Source organism: Quercus lobata, chromosome 5 (assembly GCF_001633185.2).
Source record: "Quercus lobata isolate SW786 chromosome 5, ValleyOak3.0 Primary Assembly, whole genome shotgun sequence".
NCBI lineage: Eukaryota > Viridiplantae > Streptophyta > Magnoliopsida > Fagales > Fagaceae > Quercus > Quercus lobata.
The window spans coordinates 81,763,661-81,786,191 of NC_044908.1; the positions used below are offsets into that span (position 1 = coordinate 81,763,661).

General features: G+C 34.8%; 1 protein-coding gene across 1 annotated transcript; it reads right to left on the minus strand.

The window, feature by feature from the left end:
- Positions 1–2,334: 2,334 nt before the first annotated feature.
- On the minus strand, positions 2,335–15,355 carry LOC115991283. The gene is made up of 8 exons (XM_031114995.1): positions 15,321–15,355; positions 14,771–14,832; positions 13,822–13,880; positions 11,629–11,714; positions 11,317–11,415; positions 11,133–11,210; positions 2,961–3,002; positions 2,335–2,611 (listed from the first exon to the last, which is right to left on the minus strand). The coding sequence occupies exons 1-8, from the start codon at positions 15,353–15,355 to the stop codon at positions 2,335–2,337; spliced, it is 738 nt and encodes a 245-aa protein (XP_030970855.1).
- Between the last annotated feature and the right edge of the window lie 7,176 nt (positions 15,356–22,531).

The window sequence follows — 22,531 nt, forward strand, 5'->3', positions numbered from 1 at the left end:
CCTAATTATGACAGAGTTGCAATTGAAAATTTCATTCGTACAAAGAATGACTTGATAAGATGTTGAGTATTATTGTTTTGATTGGTACAGAACAGTCCTAGTTATGCTCTGGTTTGTTCTGGGCTTACGATCTAGGGTGCTGATTTATGCTAGGTATCAAGAAAAAATATGGGTTTGAAGGGATGCAAAGGCAATATCTTCGTCAAGGGTGAGTGAAGAGAAAGGTTCAATTAATAGACCAGGACCTGGAAGTAACGGTTGGCATGCTTTTACAGAAAATATTGAACATTCTTCTGAGAGGAAAGCTGTTAGTCCACCCATAACAAGTAATAGGGTAACTACTCCACAAAGTAGCATTCCTGTGGCTGTTGAAGTATCCCAACAGGTAGGTCATTGTTCATTTTCTTTTCTCCAATTGAATAGAGGAAATTATATTGCATCAAGGGGAAAGTTATTGGATTAGCTTTACTTTGTAATATTTTTTTGGTGCTAGACTGTAATATTATGATTTCTTTATTTTTAAGGGTTGAATTGTATTAATGTTATCTTATACAAGTGGCATTAAATTTTGTCATGGTAGAGTATATTGTTTCAGCTAGCCTGGAAGCATGGACAGTTGGAAGCTATTCAGGAAATACACACAAAGTGTGAAAATGTCAGAACACATTCGCACTCTTAGTAACATTAATGTAAAAGATTAATATGCAAGGACAAGGGTTTATGATGAATGGAGTGTTTAAAGCAGCCTATCACATTAGAACAAATTAGTGGGGATTCTTTAGGCTTATTTCTGAACTGGAACTGGAGCTACCACAAGAAAACGTAGCCAATCTATTGAGCAACTTACCTACAATCTGCAAAACCCTAACCGACACCGCTAAGCTCTCTACAACTGAGGAGGATGAAACAAAAACAAGCTTTCTCCAACACTGCCAAGCTTTCTACGTTACACAGAAAGATGATTTTACCATCGCCCACAAGCTCTCTACACAAACTTTTGAATTTCTAGACAAAATACCACTATTTAACGAAGACGACACCATCACAGATGAAGATCAATTGAGTGCTTTACCGAACGAGCTAAAGCTCCTCATCCTCTTCTTTTTGGCCGATGAATCCTATACAAGGGATGTCATACGGACAAGTGCATTGTCACGAGGATGGGGCAATTTGTGGAGCTCTGTTCCCTATCTCCATTTCCGAGACATGAGGAGGAGTGACTTGCCCAATGCTATTGATAATACTCTGCACCAATACCTTGTCAAAAAACTGGAAAGGTTCAACGTCCATTACAATTTCGCCGAGCCACATCATAAGCCAAATGTTGATAGTTGGAATAGCATCGCCACCGATGCCCGAGTAGAAAATCTTAGCCTTACATTGTTCAAGTATGTTCTACCTCTAAATTTCTATACAAATCCCTTTCTTTGAGAACTCTCTTTGAATGGCTGTCTAATAACCCTAGAAAAAGGAATTTCTGTGAATTGGAATTTACTTGTGCAACTGCATTTGCAGGATATGAGCTTTGGGATTGGTGTAATAAGGGATGTGTTAAAAGGCACGCCTAAACTGCACACAATGAAATTGCTTTCCTGTACAGGAGTGTGCAATATAATCTCTGAGGGTTTGAACACTTTGATTGTAATTGAGCACATGATAGCACTGCCAAAACTAAAAATTGTGGTTTTACATAAGTGGTCACTTATTTGGAACCACAATTTCTAGTTTTGGCAGTGCTATCATGTGCTCAATTACAATCAAAGTGTTCAAACTCTCAGAGATTATATTGCACACTCCTGTACAGGAAAGCAATTTCATCGTGTGCAGTTTAGGCGTGCCTTTTAACACATCCCTTATTACACCAACCCCAAAGCTCATATCCCTCAAATGCAGTTGCACAAGTAAATTCCAATTCACAGAAATTCCTTTTTCTAGGGTTATTAGACATCCATTCAAAGAGAGTTTTCAAAGAAAGGGATTTGTATAGAAATTTAGAGGTAGAACATACTTGAACAATGTAAGGCTAAGATTTTCTACTCGGGCATCGGCAACGATGCTATTCCAACAATCAACATTCGGCTTATGATGTGGCTCGGCGAAATTGTAATGGACGTTGAACCTTTCCAATTTTCCGCCAAGGTATTGGCGCAAAGTATTATCAATAGCATCGGGCAAGTCACTCCTCATGTCTCGAAAATGGAGATAGGGAACAGAGCTCCACAGATTGCCCCATCCTCGTGACAATGCACTCATCCGTATGACATCCCTTGTATTGGATTCATTAGCCAAAAAGAAGAGGATGAGGAGCTTTAACTCGTTCGGTAAAGCACTCAATCAATCTTCATCTGCACCGGTGTCGTCTTCGTCAAATAGTGGTATTTCGTCTAGAAATTCAAAAGTTTGTGTAGAGAGCTTCGGGGCAGTGGTAGAATCATCTTTCTGTGGAACGGAAAAAGCTTGGCAGTGTCGGAGAAAGCTTGTTTCTGTTTCATCCTCCTTAGCCGTAGAGAGCTTGGCGGTGTCGGTTAGGGTTTTGCGGATGGTAGGTAAGTTGCTCAATAGATTGGCTAGGTTTTCTTGTGGTAGCTCCAGTTCCAGTTCAGAAATAAGCCTAAAGAATCCCCACTAATTTGTTCTAATGTGATAGGCCACTTTAAACACTCCATTCATCATAAACCCTTGTCCTTGCATATTAATCTTTTACATTAATGTTACTAAGAGTGTGAATGTGTTCTGACATTTTCACACTTCGTGTGTATTTCCTCAATAACTCCCAACTAAAATCACATTATAAAAAATTTCATGTTCATACCTTGGACAATGGTATGAACCAAGATGTTGTAACTGTAGGTCCAACCTTGTGTTAAGAAGGTAAATAACATATCCAAGGGAATCATCAAATAATTTTAGGTAGGCACAAGACTGGATTGGAGCTTCCTCTTCACTTCATCAAGGCAAACCTGAAGACCTCTAAATTCTTCTGTGTCTGAGAAGCTCTCCACCTGTGATTTTATAAATGAATCTTATAAATCTAACTTTACAAAATGATTCACAAATTAAAAGGATTTGACCTACATATTGTCATGCAAAAATGGTACACCAGCATAGCAACTAAGCTAATTTAAAGTTCTACACACAATTTCGTAAGATGAAATAAAAAATAAAAAAAGGTTTTCTTGCTTAATGCCTTGTAGCTCAATTGGCACCTTTTAATGTCTCCAATGGTGACATCCTGGGTTCAAATTCCCCATCCACCATCGTAACTATCAAATTAACATATATATATATATATATATGTGAAAAGGGATTCACAAACATCTTGCCTGTTTAATTATGTTCTTTAGATGCATCTCAGCTGCAAGGAGTTCCCGACGGCTACTAGTAGACGAAGAAATTTCCATGTACACCTTGCAAAGGTCCAAGGAGGCTTGTGCAAAACTTTTAGAACGACCTCTATCTTTTCATAAACTAGATCCCTATTAGAGAGAGAGAGAGAGAGAGAGAGAATAAAGTGTTAATAACGTGATTATAGCTTTCTCATCTAAAGTAAAATTTGATACAGAGAAAGGAAACTATAACATCCACCACCAAACAAAGGAAAAAAAAAAAAAAAAAAAACATACTGAGCCCCTTGCAGGCAATCACAGAAAGCATCTCATGACCAAAATAAGAGTTTCACACACAAAAATTGGGGAATTTGTCTATGTGTGCTTGTGGTGGTTTAGAATTTGGAGAATTTATTGATCTAGGCTTTAGAGTTATTGAAGAAAGGGCTATGGGGGTAAAAAGGAATTCAAAGGAGGCTTGATGAGTTGTTTAATGGCTATTTGGTAGCTAGGATGCACAGACGCAGCAAAATGGCCGCCGCACCCGCGCCCGACACGCGAGGGACACCACTACCTGCGTATCAAACCGCTTCCAGTTTTTTTTTTTTTTTTTTCGTTTCCGGATTCGCGCCGACTCACGCCAATTTGGCTCCGACGTGCACCGATTCGCGCCCTTTTCACCAGCCTTAACCCCTTTCTTCTTCTTCTTCTTCTTCTTTGCTTCTTCGTCTTCTTCTTCCTTTTTTTTTGCAAGCCCAGCGGTTTTGTTCTATTTCTTTTTTTTTTAAGTTTTTCTTTTTTTTTTGAAAAGGATTGTTAAATGCGTTTGGTCAGAGAGGCTTTATTTTGTTTTTTGTGCCTCTCACATGAGCCACATCTCCCCTTCTTCTTCTTCTTCTTCTTTTTTTTTTTTTTTTTTTTGGGTACATCGAGCCACTGAACCACTAAGCCTTTGGTACGTGAGCCACTAAGCCACTAAGCCTTTGGTCAAAGAGGCTTTATTATTATTATATGAGTTTTCTATTATTATTATATAAAAAAGCATGCTTAGCAATATATAAAATATATAAATAAAAATATTTTTAATAATTTTTTAATCGCCACACTCGTCCCCTATTTTTTCAAAAATTGCAAACCATAAAATGGTGGGTCTCACACTTGTAAGGAAAAAGGATGAAAATAAATTTAGTGGTATTTAGGGCTGTATGAACAGAACCAACAGAAAGAGAAGGAAAAAAGATGAGAGAAATGAAGAACATCACACAAAAGTCAAGAAGCCTCAATGCTAAAAAACACTCAATATTTTATTATCAACTCCATCCATCTTCGAGTACATTGAGCACAAATATATATATATAAGAACTCTTTGTTGTACTAGTAGTAATAAGACTCCATTGACTAGTAAACTAAAAATCTGATAAAAGACTAACTTGGAATTTAAAAAAAAAAAAAAAAAAAAAAAAAAAAAAAAAAAAAAAAAAAAAACCTAAAAAATTCTAGATTCAACTAAACCATCAATATACCCTTCATTCCCAAAGATTTCAGAAATTACAAATTTGCATTTGAATACAAAATTGATTGTAACTTATTATATAAAAATCCAAATTAAAAACTATTTTAACCCTAGGACACATAAAACAAGAACTTTAAAATTTCATGACTTTTACTTCAATTGGACTTCACATGTGGTTCCCAAAACATAAATCTTGAATATTTGTTAGCATTCGCCCCCGGCTAGGAAAAACTCAGCTTTGAGTTTTAGTGTTGAAGTATAACAACCTTTGAACTTGAAACTTGCACCAAATCTTCAATTAACTTCGAAAGCATCAAGAATAATGATATTTTTTGCCCACTAATGCACTAAATTCATTTGGAATGATAAAATCAATGACTAGAGGACTTCTCAACTTACAGTCCTAGAATTGACATATAGCAATAATATCAATGTCTTCCTCAGTCTTGACTTTTCCATGATCAACTTTAAGCTCAACTTCTTGTTGCAGTCTCCATTATCCTTGCAAGGTATTCCTTTGGTTGTTCTTGGAATTGGAAACGTGAATTGAAAGGCTGGATTTTGCTCTTCAATGTAACACATTGATGCATTGAACCAACACCTGACTGAGGTTTCTGTGATAGCAAATTGGTATTGCCATATCCATCAATTTTCAAAGGGATAACTGGTACAATGTTTGCAGACAAGGGTGGGGACAAACTTGGGTTAACTTAGAATATCTGAGTTCTTAATCAACTACTGTTCTAGCAAGTTATTTTGTCAAATGGCAACAGTCAGATTACTCAAAGTTTCTAGCATGGAACACACCCTTTCACAGAACTGGTTTAAATCCTTCTTTGTTTCGTAATAGTATTGCGAAGTCCTAAACTTGGACTCTAATTCTGCATTAGTCAGCATTATCTTGGATGAGAAGATTTGTCAAGTGGTTGGGGAAGAAAATTACAGCAAAGAACTTGTGGTAGGAACCTGGCTTTGGTATCTTTGATACCAAATCAACATAGGGCAAATTGGGGATTTGCCTGCATGTACTTGTGGCAGGTTTAGGGTTAGGAGAATTTTATTAATCTGGAGTTTAGAATTGTTTAAAAAAGGATTATGTGGTTATGGTATGATATGATTAGACTTTTTCTTACATCTTTTTTCAATAAATTTTATTACTTATAAAAAGTAAAATTAAAAAGTGGCTTAATGTGTTAATTAATGACTATTTGAGAGAAGTATGTAGGGTTTTAAGGTTTTGATAGGTAAAAGAAACAGCTTGAACAATACCACAAGAAAGAGAAGAGAATGGGAGAACATACGAAGGTCAACAACATCACTCAATGCTCAAAACACTTGATATTTTTATAAATCAACTCCATCCATTTTCAAGTACTTTGAGCACAAATAAATAAACCGATCCTTTCTTGGACTAGAGTAGCATTAAGACTCCTAGTTTGACTTAGTAAACTAAAAACCTGATAAAAGACTAAATTGGACTCTAAAAACATAAAACCTAAAATACTTAGGACACCCTAGAAAATTCTAGACTCAACTAAACTACCAAAATGCCCTTTCTCATAGGGATTGCCAAAATTACAATTTTGCACTCTTTTTTTTTAACCTAAGACAGATAACTAGACCTTTGAAATCACGACTTTGATTTCAATTGGACTTCACAAGTGCATTCCATAAAATAAATCTCGAAAAAGGTGAATTTACGAAGTAGTAACAAACAATCTCTTCCATGGATGCATCAATCTCCTCTGGACTTAACATATAGAAGGCAAGAAAGAAAAGCTCTATGGGATCATAGTCTAGTTCACTGTAACCAAAGATCCAAGCCAAAACCCTATTTGATGCGCAATTAACAAACTCCCACAGCTGTCCGATAGCTCATTCTTTATGGATGTATATGATTCGATTGTTTGGGATCAAATGGGTCATGCCAAGTTCAGTTGTGGACTTAGTATTTTGCTGGTATCATTGGCTTCGAAAGCATAGCTCTGATATTTGGGATTTGGTTCCAGGTTGTTTAATGTGGACTATTTGGACTGAACGGAATAGGCGGTCTTTTGAGGATGAGGGAAAAACTGTGGTTCAGTTATTAGAATTTTGCCAGCGGACCCTCTTTGATTGGTCTCGAGGCTAGGGTTATTCGGATAGTTCTACCCTTTTCGATTTTCTTTCATCTATTAGAATAGATTAGGGGATGATTCTATCTTTTTGTTTCTTCTTTTCCTTTGTTCAATACCGTGAACTCTTTGTATTTCTCTTACTATTCTTTTTCAATAATATTCTCTTCTTACTTATAAAAAAAAAAAAATTAACGAACTCCCACAGAATGATAATACAAATCTTCCCCCCACAGGATGATTCTATTTTACCACAGGTGGCACAATGACAATATTTTAGGGGTCATTAATACTTATAAAAAAAATTTTAAAAAATTATAGGGGTCACTAATCCAAGTTTGATATGAGCATTATGAATTTAAGTTTGGCACGAGCATTATGAATTTAAGTTTGGCATGAATGAGAGAGCACAATAGAAACAATGATCAGAGCATGACATATAACTGACATAAGAGTGGCAATGTTTTAATAATAACCAATCTAGTTACTAGTACATCAAAACAAATAAAGAAATATAAAATATATTAACTAAAACAATTTAAGACTTCATAATTCAAAATGATATTATTAAAAGAAGTACATGATATAGGCACCTGTGGTGCTCATTTCTCATAACACTATAAATCTAGGAAATGTCCACAAATTATTTGATAAGACTAAATAGATAATCTGTTAATTTATTCCTCTTTAAAGGTATAGCATACTAAGAACAGTTTTCAGAAAGAGCACACTAACCGAAAGGGGGGGAAACAGTGAATTGCACTAAAATTAATCATACAAAGCTTCTTCTTTTTTCCTTCAGAAAAAGGATGTACTAGTCATTGCCAGTGATACCTGATATGATCTAACTTGCTTTAAGAGGGCTTCAGAGCACATTGTCAAATCTCCTTTGATTTTGTGCCACCTTGCATATAAGCTCCAGATATCTGCTCTACCGTCATTTCGAACCATCTATATCAGAAAGAGAAAAACTCAATAAAAAAATATTTAATGAGAAGCCGTTCTGATCCTGCTTACAAGAACCACAAGAATGAAACCAAGGGACCACCACAAGAACAAAACCAATTTTTTTTTTTTTTAAATCCCAAAACATATAGAATCAGTTATTGAACAAGTTTTTTTTTTTTTTTTGGATAGATAATAAAACTTTTATTGAATAAAATGAACATTGTGTTCATGATGATGAACACTCTAGACATGAAAAAAATACAAAAAGCTCAAGAGCTAAAGCTAACAGATTGTAGGAAAGCAGAAATTGATACATTGTGTAAAACCCCAAATATGAGCTTATTCAATTATTGAACAAGTAACACTCCATTTGTTTTGATGGAAAGAATACAATTTCTAGAAAAATTAATTGGTTTCCTGAGTTTGGTCAAAACCTTGGAAATGATCCAAAAAACAATGTGTTTTGGTTGGGTCATAAAAAAATCATTAATATTTCAGTTCCCAAAGGAGCACTACAAGTCTACAAGAACAAAACCAAAGATTTTCTTTTATAAAAAAATCCCAAAACATATAAAATAAGTTATTGAACAAGTTACACTCCATTGTTTCAATAAACAGATATACAATTTCTAGAAAAATTACTTGGTTTCAAGTGTTTGGTCACAACCCTGTAAATGATCCAAAAACATTTTGCAATGCTTGGCTTGTACAGAAAATCGTTAATATTTCATTTTCCATATTATTATAGAAACAAACACTTTCATTCAAAACATGAATTTTGTTTAGAGCAACTATAAAATCAACCTTTTTTCAAGTACACATTTACTAGTTCAAAAACATAAAAGTCGTAACAACACTACATATTCACAACTTTCGTATGGAAATCATTTTAAAATAAATAAATTTCTCAAACCCATTTTTATTTCTCTTTTTTCCCCCCTTACCCACCTATTATTATCCTTTTCCGCCCATTCATCCCACCTTATCTTCTCTCTTTCTTTTAAATCACATGTTCACCCCATCCTATCTTCTCTCTTTTCTATTTCTTTCTCCTCTCTTTTTTTTTTTTCTTTCTAACCTTTTTCTCTTTCACTACCTACCATACATCCTTATCTTTCTCTTTTTCTTTTTTTTTTCCCCTTCTCTCTCTCTCGTTCACCTCTCACCAATTACTTCTCTCCTAACATGCACCCTTACCTCCTTTCCAAGGGAGCATCATCATAGGATGACAGTGATGTGAAGGAATGAGTGATGGATGCCAGTGAATGTAACAGGGTGGGTGTGGAGAGGAGATGTGGCACTTGCGGATAGGCAGCTGTGGGTTAGGATTTGGGGTCGTGTGTGGGGTAGGTGTATGGTGGTTACAAGGATGAGAAAGAGAGAGAAAAGGAAGAGATTGTTACTATTGGTGTGAGGTGCGTCTAAGTTTCCACAACTCATGTTAGCCCAAAAAATATTTTACACCTTTGAAAAGAGAAAACATTTACCACCCAAAATGCCTCATTTTCAATTGAACACGTAAAGTATTTTCCATTGACTTTCATAGTGCGCCATACCACCACCAGAAAATACACAGCACAAATAAGCATAGATCAATAGCCATATGCACTACTATGCGTTCATTTTAGCATGGCAATGATCAATTGGTACACTGACTTAATTCAAGAATGGCCACATATACATCATGTGCAAACACATTCAGAAGAAAAACAAAACAAAAACTCCAAAATATATGACAGTAAACACAACAGCAAGTAGGCAGAGAGAGGACTACACGATTGGTACCGAAGAAAAAGCAAGACCAGATGATAATCATGAAAGTATTTGAATACCCACTGTAGAACTTTCCCAAGAATAATTTAGACCCCTCTTGATTAAAATAAGTTTTAGAAGTAATTACCAAAAGATTCCAATTCCACTTGTGTTTTCCTATTTATTCTCTCATCACCTAAAATAATGCATTCGGAAAATACCTCTCTTAAAGATCTCTGAAGAAGTCTTTTACAGATAAGCTGATATGTATGCAGTGAACAAGAATATATAAAACTGACAAACAAGAAAGCAAGCTGATATTTCTATGAATAACCAAGTTATAAGCAAATGGACCAACCTTCTTCCATATGATATATCACATATTTTAAGAATGAGCCTAACACTTTTTTTTCCTTACAGAATCTCAAACATATGCGCTTTTTAAAAATTACATAATGAGACAGGCAACGCTTTACTTTTGGGCACTTTCAGACCCAAATAAAAGACACCCCTTTGGTAGATTTTAACCTGCATTTTTTTACGTATAAATCCCTTATATACCTTCTTCCATAACTCACTTCCCAAATTTAAAAACTACCAAAAAAACAAAAAAAAGCATCTAACTTACATAAAAACATCTTAAACGTGGATAATCTATAATTATTCAAACTACTACTCCTTTCAGCCCACCTCCGCCCCAAAAATATATCTATTGTTATTGCTTATTCGGTAGTTTTTAATGAACGTTTCCAATTTTTCAGGCACATGCTTGCATGTGCATCATAGCTAGGGATACAAAAAGATTAGAAAGAGAGAGATATAGTCATATTGTTGATCCAATAATCTACCTGAGACCCTTATAAGATATTTAGTGGATAGGAAACGATCAAGATGATGCCAACACCACATTAACACTTGTGCAAGTGATTAGCCATCAAGGCTATTAAGCACTTTCTTTGTCTTTTTTGAATTATTGTCATCCGAGACATTCACCAGAAATTATTTGCATGATTTAACTTTAAAAATATGTATATACCATAAATGCAAGAATGAAATAAGTCAAATAATTGAATACAAGTTTTCATGTTGTAGGCTAAAGTACAACATCACCATATCAAGTTAACAAATACCATGTCCTCTATGATTTTAGCAGGCATCAAAATATGATTTCATACAACAAGCTTTGCAAAACAAGCACAACATAATTTAGAAAAGGCTCAACATGTGTCAATATATATAATCAAATAGTCTTCCTTTTTAACATTTTTTGTGTCATAAACGTAGTTCATTTCAGTCAAAACAGATCAGAAAGAACTCATCTTTGAGCTTATTAGTTGTCCACTTTAAATCAGGCTTGATTCAAAAGAATATTTGCTTCAACAATAACATGGAACTTTCAAACTTTGATTGCATTAGCTGAGGTAGAAAATTAATTCAACTAAAAGGAGAAAGAAAGGAAAAGACAAGTACCTTACATACCATAACCTGGGGTCATTAGGCATTTCAGATAGTCGTTTCTTGATGAGTTCAACAGCTGCTTCTTTCTTCTCCAATAAGCTGATTTACATATTGAATCTTACATGAGACTCCCAGCAACAAAGTACTAAAAATACACTGATGAAGGACATTGACTTAGATAATGGGCTGTCAAGTACGAACATACCGGTAGCAAAATATAAGATTATCCCATAACTCTAAATCCTCAAAAATTTTAACCGCCTCACCAATTAAATGACAGCGCAATAAAAGTTCACCATATTCCCTAAAATTGATAAGAAAAAAAAAATCAAGGGAAGTTAATCGCATGTACAACTCTAGCAAGAAAAGAGCTTTTAGTATGAATATTACACAGATGAACAGATCTTCTCAATAGAAAAAAAAATATATATATATATATATATTTTTTTTTTTTTTTGGGAGAAGGGGGGGGGGGTTATAGTGTATAAAGACAAAGAAAGTGAATTTGTACTTTCACAAGGCAGGAATATTTGGGACATAAACCCCAAAACAAAAACGAATTTGTTGTGCCACTCCTGGAGAAGGCTCACGGACACTCTGGACCTGTAATAGTGCAGAATCTTTTTGTGAGATTTATAATAACAAAATGATAAATAAATGAGGACTATTTATATACTAGAGCTAAAAAAAAAAAAATAGATTGCCTCATAGGATGAACTTTCCCAAAAAAAAAAAAGACCATTAGGAAACTAGAAAGGAGGAGATCAAAGCAATCGATCAACCCTCAGAACACATGAAATCAACAAAAGCACGAGATATCTAAGAAGTAGTAACATTGTTTATTAAGTCAAACCTAATTACCAACAAGGTAGGAATTAGTGAGCAATGACCTTATAAAATATGGTTCAGAAAAGATGCTTCAAGGAGCTTCCCTTATTATGAGCTTTTATGTGCACTCCCTTATCTCATGTGAATCCAGTATGCATACACTTAGCTTACTGATCATCAGTTGCATAGTACACACACCAATATAAATTATAGAAAAGTCCCTGTCCAAATAATAAATAATATCGTATCTTTAAACCCTCTATGGGTAGTAAGGATCTGAATTTCGCATGCTAGTTGCACAATTTTTTTTTCTTTTCTTTTTAAGGACTGGTTGTTCACTTTTAGAGAAACACAAAAACAGTTTGACAGATATAAACACGGCAATGGTGAAACTTTATTGATGCTTATGCCATTGAACAGTTGCATGAAAAATTAAGACCAGGCTTTGGTAAGACAAACCCCTTGCAATTTATGAAATATAGTTAAGTGTAAAGGACAACATTGCTGACGTTAATGGTAAAAATGACTAACTCTGACTGCCAAATACCAATAACATAAACAGCATTATCCAAACTGCAAATTGACAAAAAATAAAGCATGTTGAACATATAGGAAGGAATTATTTTAATAGATCCAACATCATATTTACTTGGCCTCATGCTTACATAGGTAGCATTGAGTGGGTGCAGACTCTGGTGAGCACAAAGTCAGTATATACATACACATGTACATACCAACACCCGTGTATCTACATTTGTTTGCACGTGCACTCACACACACTCTGTCTCCCTATCTTCCAGGGTTACACTATTTAATTAAGGAAGAACAAAAACTAATTTATCAGAGATTAGGGAAGCCTATGAAGCAGAAGCAACTAATAAGGGGCAAGCCATAAAAAGCAAAAGCTGTGAGATGATTTGTAAGGCCTGAAATAACAAAACTGCAAGATTTCAAGTGTAGCAAAGAAGCTCATCATGAATTGCAATGAAGGAAAACATGCAACTTGTTGGTGGATCCACATGACTCCATTACATAAAGCCTTGTCACCATAATCTGGAACAGCAAACCAAGTAGCTGAGTATCTAATAAGTACAGGGAAATCAAATGGCCTGTTTATCTTAGAGAGTTTCTTCTTTTTTTTCATGTTTTATAGTATATGGGATTACTAGCTTTGCCATGGGCGTCTTTGCTCTTTAATATTTCTTCCCTACCAAAAGAAATGAAAATTTGCACAGGAAACCTATAAATTTAGAGACCAGGCAGCAGTTCAAAAATTAGGAAGGAAAAAGTATTCAGTTGGAAAAACAACCGGATATCCGAAAGAAAATATAGCTAACATAATAACAATGATGCACCTCAGAACAGTTTATCCATCATCAGCAATGCATGCTCCTTTGTGCGACTACAAGTCGATTCCCATCAAATACGTAAGATGTCTCAGAAACACTGTATCTTAAGAGGGAAAATTTCAATAGGAATGCAAGATGACCTTGGTTGACTATAGGACATTAAAGCCCAGAAAAGTTTTAAGCGTAATGGGAATAGTTAAAACACGCATCCCTATATGGAGTATTAGGTAAATTATTCTCATGGCAAGTCCCATAACTGACTGTTACTGCTCAAACCCCTAAAGTATAAGAAAGCCTCAACTAATAATAATGAAGTCTTGACCAAATTTTCAATTTCTTATACTTGATTGTGGTACCCATTGTAATGGCTTATCTATGTACAAGAAAAGCCTCATTCCAACTTCTTAAGATGCAATGACTTTTATCAGAAGATTCAACATTTAACAGGTTTATCATTGAAAAATAGATGGTCTCATTTATAAAAATATTAAATGCAATGTGAGTAAATACATTTGCAGTAATTATCTACTTACAATGAAGTATGACAACTGCTGAGAATCAATTGCCTCTATATATGGAGCCATATCCCATCCTGAAACAGAAATAGGGCTGTTGAATAACCAAAAGAGGAGGGCCTCAACTCAGAAAACGACTTTATAATATATAATTAAAATAGCAGCAATGGGGAAAAGGAACTCTATTAAAGGAGATCCTTGAAAATTTTCCTTATAGATAAGAAACAAAAATACTTTAAAAAAAAAAAATTTAAAGATAATAAACAAGTATGTCAGGACCATGGTAGAAGCAGAAACTGTTTTGCTGATTGGTTTGAGCATTATAGTGGCAGATAGAACTTTAACTGCTTGAACCCAGTGGTGAACAGCTTTGAAGTAGATCTCTAAGCAGGAAAGACGTGATGGATCATGTTTCAATGTAATTTCAGAACTATTTATTTGCTGCAGGCTTTCATTGTTCATTTTCAACTTAAAACTCTCTCTCTCTCTCTCTCTCTCTCTCTCTCTCTCTCTCTCTCTCTCTCTCTCTCTCTCTCTCTATATATATATATATATGGATGCTTATATATGTCAATGGATGGATGGATGCTTTTCATAGTTGGGGGGAAAAGAAAAAGGAACAGTATTTAACAACTGAATTATAAGATACTAATGGGCAAGTGAACTACTAACAATGTCTTCTTCTTTTTTTAATTCTAAAACTCCTATTAACTAGAAAACTTTTTTTTTTTTTTAAATGTGTTCAAAAATTGAAAGCCATTTTTAGGAGAACCCAAAGGCAGTTCAGTCTCCATTCCCCAAACCGTTCAAAGACAACAATCAATTTTTTGACCTTTCTAAAAATCTAAGTCTGTCTGGTTTATTAATACAATCTTTCATATCAGTTAAGGAATAATTTGAAATGATATAGCATGCATTTTGAAAAAAACAGTAAAAGTATAGTTTATTTTGCGATCATCATGTCAACCAAGAATCCCAGTAACAGAAAGCTGAAGCCCAGCTGCCACTTCAGCTGACTCAAAATGTTGCCTGATATGACATAGGTACCTCAGTAAATAAAGAGAAGCTAGAAGTAATCAAAAACCCAAATCCCATCTTCAAGACAGCCAAGTATACCTAGGGTAATAATCCCTCCACATTAAACTCATAATGATGTTCTAACAACTGGAAGCAGAGGGAAATTGGGGATTGCATGCAGTCTCCAATACAAACTTATATGGCATACAAATAAATTTCCCATTTGTCAACTAATAATACAGGTCACAAGATAAGTAGAGTGTTTAAATTTAAAGACAAGGGTTCCTTAACAAGAAGATTAAAAAAGTCCTCTGTATTATCTTAGAATATAAATATTGAAATAAGTTCCCACAAGTTAAATATCTACCAATACATTATATCTTATCGTGCAAACATTATTTCAAGTTAAAATAAACATGACTCCATTTACCTTTTTGGGACTTTTTAATAAACCACAAATTAGTTCATCAAAGAAAATAGCTTCCCCTATTGAAATTTACCTGCAAGAATCAATTCTTCCATAGGTGTATTCCATTATTCCAGCTTATAAATGAACCATCGAGATGATTGCTAAAGCATCTTCATTGTGTAAACTTGAACCAAAATAGCGTGTTACTTTTCTAAAGTGTCAAAGTGATGTAGAGTCTCGCCCACATAGACGTGCAATAAATCAAACAAGGAAGACGACCGATCATCCAAAATTCTCTGTTGAAGAAATATGAACCTAGCGAGCCACCATGAGATGCTACTAATTCCATACATGGAAGACACGCTTCCTCCAAATAACAAGTCTCTTGTCCTCGTAAGCAACATCTTAGCAAAAACTAAATACTACATTACAACAAAAAAAAGAGACTTGTCTAAGATTAAAAAATAACAAAAATAATAATAATAGTTATGATTTATGAAATATTACTACCCTATTTTTTCTTTTTCTTTGTTTGAGAATTCAATAGCTAGGGGGGTGGATTTGAATCCTAGACGGTCCCTATTAGAAACACACTAGGAAATGCCAATCAAGCTACAAGGCTATTGGCAATACTACTACCCAGTTTCCGATGAGTCCTAGCTCAGATGATACCTTGTCCTTTAACAATTGTAAGTAGAAAATGAGATCATAGGTTCAAGACTCACTATCTTCATGTGTAATTTACCAATAAAAAGAAGCTACCAATGTCCAGTCAGCAAATTTCACCTTCCATATATTAAGTTGATGTTATTCATAAAATTACGAACAGTTGTATGAAAATCAAGTTAAAAAGCACAGTAGCTTGGTAGTATTGGTGTAACAAAGAGTAAATATTTCCATGACAAAATGGAAAATTAGACATCCCCTACAATCTAGGGCAGAATTTTCCTCCAAATTGATCTAGAGGAAAGAAAATAGAAAATTATTTTCCACTAATCATGTAACATTTTTTTTTTTTTGAATAACTTAATTGACCACCAAAGATAGTCATCTTATTGACCACATAACACAATAGGTTGGACAAGATTCCTTTAAAACAGTTTGAATGTTTGTTCTCCAAACCAATCAGGGCTGGCCCTTCCCTTAGGCGAGTTAGGCAATTGCCTAAGGCCCCCAAGTGGAAGGGGGCCCCAAAATTTTAGAAAAGAACCGGGTAGTAGAGGAAAAAAAAATTTTAGTTTCAAATGAATTACAAAAATAATCTGGCACATCCTTTTAACCAAAAAAAACAAAAATTTTGGTAAATCCTATTAAACATTGGTTCTAAACAAAATCATTGACCAAAAATCAACCAGATAAACTACAAATCCGGTCTAAGAGATTAACCACAAATCAAAACAAATAAATCCACTCAAAACCCTAAAAATTTTACCTTTCTCTCTAGTCTCTGCTCTCCGCCTCTCTATAGTCTCCAGTCTCCACTGTTCAGTCTGTTCTCTCTCTGATTCTCTGCTCTCCGCCTCTCTCAAGTCTCAACTGCTCACCTCACCGTATCAGGTTCTGAGGTTCAGGAATCAGGCATAAAATTATAAATATTCGGGCACAGGGCACTCCATTTTATTTGTTAAGAACTTAAGTATTTGGGCCCTCCCTGGCTGGTTTGTTACTTTGTTTATCACTTATCTGTTTATACTTTATCATTATGGCTGCCTGGACCCTCCCTGGACTGGGCGTTAAGTTTGGGCCTTCAAGTTTTTTTTTTTTTTTTATTAAAAGCCTGCATTTTTTTTTTTTTTTTTTTTTTTTTGGTTATAGATAGGATTCGTTTTTGTGTTTTTTTTTTTTTTTGTGGGTGGGTCTTATTAATAAGTCTTGTGTCAGTGTTATGGCTGTGCTTAAATTTTTGTTATGCTTGTGCTTAATTTTTTTTTTTAATTTATGCAGATTGAGATTGCTAAAAACTTGTTATTATTTAGTAAAACTACAACAATACTTTTTATATAAATCAGGTTCTATTTCTCATTTGCTCTACACTTGAAAGTTATTTTCTATTTTAGTCTTTATAAATATATTGTTTGATTAGAAATGTCTACTAGAAAATATGAATCTGGATATGAAAAACTTAAAAAAAGAAAAAAAAAAGAAAAATTAATTGAGTCTCAAAAATGATCAATGGATAACTTTGTTATTAGTAATAAACAAAATATAACACAAAATTTAGATGAAGATATCACAAATGAGCAAGAAATTCACCAAAATAATTTAGAAGAAAATGATGTTCAATTTTGCAATACAACAAATCTTGATAATGAACTTCAAAATAATTTAGAAGAAAATGAAAATAATGATGAAAATAATGATGAAAATATAATATAAAAATATTAAATAAACATTAATTCAATTAATATATAAGTATAAAAAAGACCCCATTTTTAATTCTCACCTTAGGCTCCAAAATGTCTAAGGCCGCCCTTGAAACCAATCTACAGTCCCAACCATTCAAATATGACCTTAAAATTGGCACCTCGCAGGTCTCCATTGGAGACGTTCAAAATTCAAATCCCCCCTTCTTCATTGTAATTATGGAATTATCCATAGTAGGTAGACCCCACATATAAGTACAATCGAAGTTGAAGTAAAAGTTATGAAGCAAATTAGTATTAGATTTAGAAGTAAAGTAACCTGAAGATTAGAGAACTTTCCAAGCAAGTCAGAGCCAGTAGCCATTAGCTGATTACGAGCCCAGTTTTCCTATTCCACCAATTCCTCATCTTCTCCTTTACCACCCACTTTCTTCAATGCCAATGGACATTTTGCCATATCCTTCAAAGGCCTATCATTCCAAATTCAATCACACCAATCCAAAACAGGAAAAACAAAACACTGATAACTAGACAAACTCAAAGTTCGATCTTTTGTCATTCAAATTTCAAAAAGTTGCAATTTTTTTCAATGACTCACCTAGTCATGTTGCACTGAGTGAAGGCGAGGAACGCAACGACGGCGATATTGATCACGATCACGAGCAACACTCTATAAGCCTTGTCCTCGTCATCTTCGGATTCTGAAACAAGGAAGGACTCGACGCGGTGGAGCAACTCAGAATAGACTCGGGCGGCAGAGGAGGACTCATCATCAGCGAGTTGTTGAAGGACGAGACTGGCGACGTCAAAGGATAGGGTGTGAGATAGTCGCAGACCTCAATTGAAGAGAGGAGGTCGTTGAGGAGTGAGGTGTGAGTTTTGGGCAAATTATTGCTGGTGGTGCATGTAAGATTCACCCACATGTAAGTAGTGTTCTCGATGCGTCACTTTTATGCGACTCATTTTGTTGTACAGTTTGTTTTTTATGTTTGTGTCCTTGCTGCGGTTAGGGCCCGGCCCATGGGCCTGTTTAAATTGAGCCACTTCCGGTCTGACCCACAAATTGGACTTGGGTAGAGCCAGACTCCGCGCATCGAGAGTTACTTCAAATTTCACTTAAACAACCAACCCAACAAACTTCAAATCTCACTTGCTCTGGTTAGGTGCGTCGCTTGAACTGGTTTGTGGGGAGTGTGTAAGAAAGAATATGAGGAGTTGACACTTGACACCAATTATTGGACATTCGTAAAAGAGAGTTTGGTCACCTGATTTTTTTTAATTAATTTTTTTTCTTCCAAATTTAGTTACTCTAAACCTAAATCAGATAAAACCTGTCTAGAACCAAACAAATTAATCTAGCGGTTCGGTTATGCGTGGGAAATGTGTTAGGCACCCCTACGACGCTTGACCATAGTCAATACCTAACTTTCGTTATCCCTTAAAAATGTGTTCAATAAAAAATAAACAAAGTACTTGCTCAATCTTAGGGGCATTTGTCCCTTGATATCAAACATGCATCAAGAATACTGCATGTGTTTAGATATTTATGGTTTCAATTTTGGAGGAAAAACGAAAATGGCTTTAGTTTGGAAAATGTTTTGAAAAACATGTGACTTGCGAGGGTTAATGTCAAGATAAACTAAAAGTCTCAACGTTATCTATGTTGCATTCACATTTTGATGGGGGAATCCTAACCAACACCAAGATCCCATCACTCTATAATGAATGATGTGGTTCGTCAATTGATGAGGTTTGAACTAAGTGATTACATAATAGGAGACCTCCTTCATGATTTGATTAGCCAATGGGAGGCTTTTGAGAAAAAAGAAACTTCGAAATCAAAGATTTTAATGGAAAATGGATTTTTTGACAAAGAATTTTGAAAATAAAAGTTTTTGGTGAAAAACAAAGACTTAAGGGTGGTATTTTGAAAATTAGGCTTTCTAGCATGAAACAAAGATTTAAAGGTAGTACTTTGGGGTTTGGGCTCGTTGTTCTATCACTCCTACACAGGGGCGGAGCCACATAGTGGCTTGGGGGGGCCGTGGCCCCTGCAAAAAAAAAAATTTCCCATTAGACTATGAAGAAAAAATAAATGGGCCCCCCAACATTAGATAGTCACCCCCCTACCCATTTCTCACCCATTCTCCCAGCCCTCAATCAAAAATTAGGAACACCCTCAAATTAAAATAAATAAATAAATTATCTGTTATACTTTCAATCAAAAAAAAAAAAAAAAAGCCCAAAAAAATTTTGAACTAAAATCTGAAAAAAAAAAAAAAAAAAAAAAATTGTAACAGAGCCAAACCCACGGCGAGCCCAATAGATTACAAAGGTAGTTCGCTCACGGCAAGCCCACGGATTCTCAACCCAAAAAAAAAAAAAATCAATACAGAGAATCAAAAATGAAACCCATCACGTCGCTAGCAGAGAAATCAAACCCCAATACTATCTATACAGAGCAAAAGCAAAACAAACTCCAGCAAACCAAACACAGAGGTGTTTATCTAAATAAATAAAAAAATCCCCAATACACAAACCAAAACCAAACCCCAGCAAACCAAACCCAGTAACCCACGGTCACATCGCCGCAGCTCGCTCGTCGTCGTCGTCGTCACTCGTCCCTCATCGCAGATTGTAGATCTTAGATCGGAGATCGCAAATCGCTCTGCCTCTGCTCCGGTGCTCGGTGCTCGGTGCTCGGTGCTCCCTCCGGCCCTCCCTCAAGGTATTTCTCTCTTTTTCTCTCTGACTCTCTCTCAGTCTCTCACTGAAATGAAAAAAATAAATGAAATTTTCGCAGATTGTAGATCGATCATCGGAGATCGCAGATCGCTCTTCCTCTGCTCCGGTGCAGCGGTGCTCGTTGCTCCCTCTGGCATTCTGGCCCTCCTTCAAGGTTTTTCTCTCTGACTCTCTCTAAGTCTCTCTCTCTTTATCTCACTGAATGAAAAAATGAAATGAAATTTATGAACGAGTCTCTCTCTTTATTCTTTAATAGTCTATTTGATCTCAGTAAGTCTCTCTCTCTTTTGAACTGTGAGTCTCTTATTGGCTGGCTTTTGCTTTTTTCCTATTTTTGTCTTTTTAAATTTGGCTTTATCTTATCCCTTTTTGTTGGTCAGTGTGTTGGTGTTGGTGAAATATTGATTGTCATTTAGTGTGACATGTGTTATGATTTGTGATTGGCATTGCGAAATTTTCTAATTGCAGCTAGCTATTGTGATTGGGGCGCATGTTGTGCTTGTCTGTTGTTTGTTGAGTGGGGTGGGGAGGGGGTAGATGGGCTCATGGGGCCGGGTAAACAATAATAAAAGCAATGTAATGTGCAGCACATTACACTGCTTTAATTATTGTGCTGTACATGGAATGTATAATGTTCGGCTCTTTTAATGTAATATGTACAAGTGGCTAAACAATATAACAAATTAAAATAGTATAATTAATGACAAATAAATTAAAGTAATATAGTTTATTGTTACGCTAAACAACAATAATTAAAGCTATATAATTAAATTAACCAATATATTATAAAAGACAAATTAATTAAATTATTTTTGTTTTTGTTTGAGGGGTTATTATTAATTAAAGTTGTATTAAAAATGGGTTGACTGTTTACATTATAATGGAAATTTTGTTTTTTTCTTGAGTATGAATAACATTCATATAACTAAGTAAAAATTTCTAATTAAAATTTTATTTTTTAAAATTCTTTTCAGGTTAATTTTTGAGTCATATTCTTAAAGCTAAAAGAATTATGAGCAAACGAAAAACAATTGATGCATTCTTTAAGAAAAAAGATGTTAGCAATTTAGAAATTAGGACACCTGTGACTATAGAAACAAATGTTAATACTTCAATGCTTGATGAACACCCCTCCAAATGTCCAAAACTTCAATTTGAAGAGATAGATCGTGATCCAGGATCACGTAACCAAATATGTGAATTTTCTATCAACAAACAAGATGAAATCCGACGAGCTTATCTCATAGAAGGTCCATATCAACCTAAAAATATAAACTATCCATACAATGATGATACTCATCGTCGTCGATTTCAACCTTCATGGTTTGATTCACATAAGGATTGGTTGGAATACTCACCTTCAATGGATGCGATATATTGTCTACCTTGCTACCTTTTTAGTAAGAAACCAATAGGTCGTCCTGGATCAAATGCATTCATTTCAACATGAACCACGTAAATACTGTCTTGTGCGTGTGATTGTTTTTCTTTTGGTGTTTTGTTTTCTCTATTTTTTTGTTTCTCACAGGTTTGGAATTTCGGTTGAATTCCCAACATGTTCAAGTATATAATGATATATGAAAGTTGATAATTTTGTATCCAATAGACTTAAGAATTATATTTAATATATCTCTGTTACAACCCGGCCCCCCCCAAGTATTTATTCCTGGCTACACCCCTACTCTTACATGTGATCCAATTAGTCGTAATTATCCTTTGATAATAGGTTAATTTTGAATATTTATATTATTATTAGAAAGTATTATAATAATAATTTTGTGTTAATTCATGTATTTTATCATTGGTTTTGGAATAATGTTGAATAATTAAGTTTTGTGCTTAAATTGAATTAATGCATGAATATATCTTTTGTAGGAGAATAAAATTAATTATAGTAAGAATGACATGAGTAGATTTGTGCAAAAAAGAAAAAAAAAAACGCTAATGGACTGCATTTTTATGAGGGCCATAATGAATTTAAAGATGGCCAACCATTTAAATTTGAGTCCAATGCCCATCTCTCACAGCTATCTGGGATGCTCTTCCTTCGTTCTTGTCTTGTGAACGAGTTCATTTTTCTACGTTCCTTGATTTAGTTCACCATATCAACGACCAAGGTAATAATATGGCACTCTTTGCGATGGTAGTTTGGACTATATGGCATAGAAGAAACTAGATCAGAGTCAGCAACATC